Here is a 7,145-nt window from a genome sequence, read left to right on the forward strand (position 1 = left end):
ATTAGAAAATCCCTCCAAATCCTTAACTAGGCTGCAGTTTTCTCCCTCACATTTCCAGCCCCCTTCCTACAGAAGGAGCTTCCACAATGATAAGAGTGCGGCGATTTTGTTTTGCGGCCCTTTCTCCTGTAGATCAGTGAAAGAATTGAAAGAAATGCGGTTTGAAGATTCGGCAATGTGACGATCCAACACAACCAACATCACCATTTGTTTAAGCGTCCTTACCTGCACAATAACCACAGCTCTCCAGAGCAAATGCAATATTGACAAAAGGAAGCATCTGTCCAAGACAGAGTCCCAGATCTTATTTTAGCACTGAGGTGAGAAAGATAGTATGTGGAATATGCATTTCCAATCGACCCTGGGAGTCCATCCTAGAAGCCTGTGCCAAAGTCAGGAGGAATTTTGCTTGTCCGAATTGGGACCCGCTGTCCCAGCTCAGAAAGTCGGCAGATTATCAAAAAGAGATGGTGCAAGACCAGCTGCTGTCCAGACTATACTACACTCTGTCAGTGAGGGAATATTTACGCAGAATACTTAGAAGCATGTAGTGGGAACACAGAATCATATGATTCCTTCTTAATGTTTCAATAGGAATAGCAGAATTTCAACAGGTGGAACATGTTTGTACCCTTGGGACGCCCAAATACACTGTATCAAGTTCCCATAAATCATCTTAGCTTTACGAACACAATTTGCCACCCTCTGTCAATGGTGTTTGTGGATACTAGTTGAGAGAACTAAATTTACAATTTTTATTTTTATTCCTGTAACTATAAATAGGCTTACGTTATACAGTATGGCTTTGCAAAAGAATTCAGCCTCTGCCAGCATGGCATTTCACATAAATGCAAGTATAGAATTTGTTCAAATTAACTTTTTTACTCACAACTTTAAACTACAAATGTAACTGTTATATGCGAACGAAGCTGAAAATCAGCAAAGAATACCTTCAAAGTGCAAGTTTTCAGTGTAAGTCACATCACACAAGTAACTCTGTCAAATACTGATGCTATCAGTATTTTCTGGATTATCTGCCAGTTTTACAGAGTGCAATGGTGTAAGTTTGTCCATTCCTCCTGTCAAAAAAGCTCCAGTACTGACAAAACCATTGGGAATAGCTGTAGGACTGCAAGGACATTTTATTAGAAATTTTCTGTTGGGAGTCAAGTCAGGACTTTGAGAGGGCTTCATCTTCTTGACAGACGCAGCTTTGACTTGGACTTCCGATTCCGCTCCTGTTGAACTATGACATTTTTACTGAGTTCCTTGGAAGATTTAAGCAGGGTTTCCTCTAGGATTCGCTTATTTTTGCATAATTCATTTTCCCCTCAATCCTGACAGGCTGCCCAGTCCCTGCTGATGAAAAGCATCTCTGTGCCACTACCGCTATGTTCGACAGTAGGGATGGTGTTGACGGGGTATGCTGTGTTGAGCTTGCACCAGCTGTAATGTTTAGTATTTATCTGACCATAAAGCCTTCTGCCACATACATGTAAGTATAACTTAAATGAGACAGAGTCTTTTCCAGTAAAGACTGCTTTCTTGCCATCAGTCCAGGTGTGTGTTAGGACTGGGATATTGTTGCTGCATGAGCAGTGATCTCATCCTCCCTCAGCTTTTTGCCTGCCTGTACAGAGGGAAAGGGCTGATGAAGGTACTGTAGTGTTTGGGTACTGTGACACACAACCCACTTCTTAACAATGGATACAGTGTGCGGAAAGGGATGGGCAACTTTCTCCTGATCTGTGCCCCTCTACCACTTCGCCCCTCTTTCGTTTCGAAAAGCTCCTTGGTCTTCATGGTCAATTTGTTGTATCATGTGAAAAGCAAAGGGAATATGTATATGAGGGAACTTACAGAGCAAGATGTGATTTTTCTGAAGTAAAGTTAAACCGCTTTGATTACTCACAGGCAGAGACCATTAGACACACATGGTGACATTTTAAACCATTGTTTTTGCACATGAACTGATTTAGGCTCATTCAAAATAAAACGTATTCGCAGATTATCAACAATTTCAGCTTTATCAGCTTTAGAGCAGATTGTATAAATTCTAAATATGAAAGTCACATTTGAAAGCAACAAAATGTGGAAACTTTGCGAAGTACTGTATATACAGTTTTAACAAGAACCTAATTGCAAAATTGAAAATCATTATTTTTGAAAGCTCAATTACATACTAGTTTCTACTAATTTATACCACAGCCACTCAAAACCACTGGTGAAATACTCAAAGAGAATTTTGGGGCATCAAAAGCTGTTCAGTTGCAAGCTCATTTAGAATTAAGAATAAAATATCACAGGTGCAGTACCGAACATTGAGAAATCTCTACGTTCCCTGTAAAAATGAATGTGCAGTGATTTCAGAGTCTCGTGGTTTATATATAGAACAGGATTTTTACTTTCAAGAACACTATCAAAGTATGTTACTCTATAAAAATCCAGTCTATCTTTCTGCTTTTTCCCTGAAAGCTGTCAGTTTAACTCTAGGAGCACAAAGGTGTGCCTACAGAATATAAAAATTCTGCTTCTCTATTTATTATTTTACTGTCAATACAAAGCGTCCCTGTTGTAAGTCACCATGATACTCACGATTTTGCATATTGTACATGTCATCAAGTAAGGAAACTAAATTCACGATGCATTTCACAGATCCACACTTGCTTCATTTTTCAAGGCACCAAAAGCCAGCAGCATACCGTAGGTCAGGTGGCAGGCACTGTAGTGTACTGTGACATCACAATTCTTTGTGTCCTTTGTGTCACCTTTCTTCATAGGTTTGGATATACAATACCTTAAAAGTTACAGGTGCATATACTGTACCTTATCTGAATCAAATTCATTTACAAGATAACAGTAACAACAGACTTGCCTTATCAATTTCTATTTATTGTGTTTTAAGGGTTTACACAGTAGGTATAATATATGAATGTACATGTGTACATACATATATTGTATTGTGAGATACCACATGTTGTATCTCAAGACAATTACATTTTTCTCACAGATATTAATTCACCTTTATAAGTTGTTTTGGCCTCATAACAGGAACCTATGTAACCCTGTATCTTAATTAAGTTCCCTCTTCATCAACATAGATTCCCAGCACCGAGGTCAAATGCTGTTGCGCTCTTATGTGGGATCTGGTAGACATTCCCAATCCGGCAGAAAAGGGGTGTAGAAAATTCAGGTCACGAGACAACATACTAGGAGAGAACATCATGGGTAATAGGCTCTAGTACACAGGCCACAGTCTGAACTGCATGTTTTTCAAAATATAATTTCTGACAACCATATGTTTACAATACCAACCAACTGACCCAGAAAACCTACTGTACAAAGCCTCACTTTATCGTACAGAGAAGGGTCTTCTGTCTAGGAAATTAAAAGTCAGCCTGGATAACAGCACACTTTTTGTCTGGCCACAACACTTTCCCATGTACAAAAACAGCCAATGGATCAGTCAAATAAAAGCTGTGACACAAATCAAAATAGCTATATTCCTAAAAACAGGTCCTTCCAAGGAAAACATGACACGTGTTGTCGGTTTAGTTCAGCAAGGCAAAACTGGAGTTTTCCACTTCCCTTCCATGCAATTCCAGACTTACAAATGAAAAACTGTAGTATATACTGTATAAAAAAAACAAGTAATATATTTATTCCATGCTGAAAAGAGAAGAAAGAAAACAACGTTTCAGCTGTAGAGCCTTCTTCGGGTTTATACTATATACAGTCGTCTTACAGCTGACATAGCAGAGAATTATAAGAACAGGAAGAATTCTGTCAGAATTCTAAGCAGCTGCTGAAACAGCAAAGGTCTGGCCAAAAGCTCATTCCTGTATACAGCTCCCCAGCAATGTTACCCCATCGCTTCTTGTAACTTGGCTAGAATCACTGACATGACTCTCGAAGTGTTTAAACCACCCTCACTCACACTGCCACACAATCTGTATCACACTCGTCCTACTGACAATTTGTCAGGCTCTGATCTCACTTTTAATTATATAAATGACACAACAGTCAAATCAAATGCAATACATATATTCTTGAATCAACAACAAGTTGCCGTTTTTGTTTTTCCAAAAGGGACTATGAAGGGACTGTTATGTATTTCCGCCATTCAGGATAAAAGACTGAGTATTAAACTGAGTTTACAAAGGCACGAAATCCTGTGAATTGCTTCCTTTCTCTGGTAAATTACATAACCACATGACCAGCACCCCTCTGCACCCCTCCATACTCTCACTGCAGTTGCACAGACCTGGTGAGCTTCCGCCATGCACCTTTCGATGTGTCAAAGGTCTGTTATCCCACAATATGAGACAGACCTTCTTAGCCCTAGTTATTATCTACCGATATTATTAGTATACCAATTAATATTAGTTATTATCTACCAATGTCTACCAGCTTCTAGCAATATTAGGTGACTATCAAATTTCACTGCATTTTTGGTATATACAATGTTTTAAAAAATACCTTACTGCTACAATTTTTACTGCTTTGCTCTACTGTAGGAGGGCATTTATTATACAGACAGCGTATTCCCTTAAGTTAAGCAGTCAGCCCTTTGCACACACAAATTGATTCCCAACATGGGCCTACCTACATTCTCCAATTCCTGAAATCTGTGCTCTGACACCCTCTTGTTATGCTCGTGTGTCCCTTTGAGGGCCAGCTGTGCCTGATTACACCCAGGACTCTAAGTACCGCCACTCCCACAACAAGGGGCGACTGTCCTGCATTAAACTCTTAATGACTCACAGGTTTACTCCTGAAAGTGGAGCTTAAAATTGTAGCCCCTCTCAAATACTTAAAAGACATTTCACCCCCCTCTTCCGTGTCACATTTGAAGAAGAAAAGACTCACAACAACTGTCTCTCTATTCCTTCGTGAACACTCATCTCCAACTACTCAAAGGTGCTTTCCAATAAAATTGAGCCATCTGGTTCATGTTTCTTCACCTTTCTTTAAACCCGCGTTTTCCAAATCTGAGTCCTGTCGACTCCGTAAATTCTATTCTTTGAAATACATTTAAAAAAAAAACTTGTGAAATATTTAAGAAACGTATAGCGACCATACACAAGAGGTAGTGTGAAGCAGTGGTTATAGGACTCTTGACTAGATCGCTGCAGGTTCAAATTCCAGGTGGGAACATTGCGGCCATGCCCTTGAGGTACAGTACAGTACGATTACAAGACGGCACCACGAACGGCCGTAGAAACTGTTCGTAAAACTCGAAGAGAGGCAACTATCATCTCAATCTCAACAACGATAGCGGTCTGTTTTATTATAAACTAGATAAGATACAGTAGATACAGTACCAGCATAGTGTTTTCTACATACAGTACTTTAGACAACCAGGTCAGACTACCTTACAGTAGGTATCGCTGTTTGATGACACAGCGTCTGATTGGTTTAATCAATTAACTGCTAAAGAAACAATCTGCTCTTAATTTGCATCACATTCCTGAAAGCACGATCCGTTTAATCTGCAGTAGTGCAAACTGCCTGTCAGTGCGGTATGTTCCAGAATGATTCCCCATCTCAAATCAAACACTTTGCTGTCCGAGGAGTCTGAAAGGCAACAGTAATACGCATTTATATTATGTAAACCACTAAGATGACCGAAATCGTACGGGAGGCGGTCAGACTACTGCACGGATAGAAAGTAGCTCGCATTTTAGCCTTATTTTATATTGCATTTTTTACCATCAAATCTGCTAACGGTACATGAAAGGTTAGTGTTTGAAAATGATGCTTTCTCTTCCCAGCTGTTAATTACAGCCCCCGACTTAAGCCCTTCTAGTAACTGATGCTGTGTATGTAACGGAATCACTACTTGACGTGTTTCTGCGCCTAATATATATGAAGGTCAACGAAACGAAACCACAAGAGTAAAACAGCATAATTTCCGTAAATATTAACGTTTCATAACACGCAATTTCTTTTCCAAAGCATTATGCGCTTGATGCTGAACCATCCCTGTCCACCCCTGAAGAATATATCCCAAAGGAAATGGAATACGTAATTACAACCCGTTTCGCATCTTATTTGGAATAGAAATACTCAAATCCAAGGCATTAAATGAACTGATAGACTTTTTAACGACCCAAAAGGATGCCTCCACCGTCAGCACAAAAAAACATGCACTTGTTATTTTTATAGCCTCGCGCAACAACAGTTGTGCATTTATTTTTTATTAAACGACGAAGTGGCGGAAAATGTAAAGCATTCGTTTCAAAAATCATTCCTGCACACGACAATTTCTTAACAAGGAGAGTCTGCTTACCCAAAAAACGAAGGAATAGACGATAAGGAGTGTTTTGAGACAGGTTATCACTGGTTTGGTCTCCATTCTCCTGGATGCCATACTACACTGAAGTGAAGTGCAGAATTATTACAGGAGGTGCGTTACTGTGATTCTCCACTGGGCTTCGCTCAGCTGATCCACCGCAGTCCCGCACAGCGCAGCCGCCCCCGACCCTTCGGCCAATGAACACACGAATTACACCACAGCACTGCCTCTAGGCTACGCCCTCTGCTGGACTTCGCAAGTACGTGCAAAGAGTGACAATTAAGTGCGAAGTTTGATTTTTTTTAATTTTCCTTCTTTTAAGTTGCTGTTCGGATTTTGTTTAGTAGCCCACTACAAGCCATTAATTAGTCGCAGACCTACTGCTAGGTCATTTTTTAAAGCGCTATTATCTAATAATATAATCTAATAACATTAATAAGTAATGACAGGATGGGGAAGGCAGCATCTTTTATATTATGGCAAAGAGTGTGGATGGTTTCCTATACACTGAGAAACATGAAATGATGCTCTAATGTACTGGTTTTTATAACAGCCTTTCAAAACTCTCAATGGACTAGAAAAAAAAACAATCTGTCATTGTATATGAAGTATGGTATCTATAACAAAAGTTTCAACATTTCAAAAAACTTTAGAAATCTTGTAAAACAGCACAACTATACTCCCCTATTTGTATTTTATGACTTATTTTTTTTTAAACACCCTTGCACTCAAAGATATTAAGTATTAGGACCCATACTATGGGAAAAAAAAGTTCATATGTACTGTACTGAGCATGAAAAATTCTGCAGTTTTTTTTTTAAAATAAAGCATATCATGTTGGTTCCCG

At 39.3% G+C, this 7,145-nt stretch overlaps 1 protein-coding gene across 1 annotated transcript in view; it reads right to left on the reverse strand.

The window, feature by feature from the left end:
* The window catches only part of tspan7 (tetraspanin 7), a 78,501-nt gene extending 72,048 nt beyond the window's left edge, over nucleotides 1-6,453 (reverse strand). Inside the window, exon 1 of the mRNA XM_088598953.1 lies at nucleotides 6,293-6,453. Coding sequence (XP_088455079.1) covers nucleotides 6,293-6,373 — 81 coding nt within the window. The 5' untranslated portion in view covers nucleotides 6,374-6,453. The remainder of the gene's footprint in view (nucleotides 1-6,292) is intronic.
* Between the last annotated feature and the right edge of the window lie 692 nt (nucleotides 6,454-7,145).

The sequence above is a fragment of the Lepisosteus platostomus genome, chromosome 2 (assembly GCF_059453375.1).
Source record: "Lepisosteus platostomus isolate fLepPlt1 chromosome 2, fLepPlt1.hap1, whole genome shotgun sequence".
NCBI lineage: Eukaryota > Metazoa > Chordata > Actinopteri > Semionotiformes > Lepisosteidae > Lepisosteus > Lepisosteus platostomus.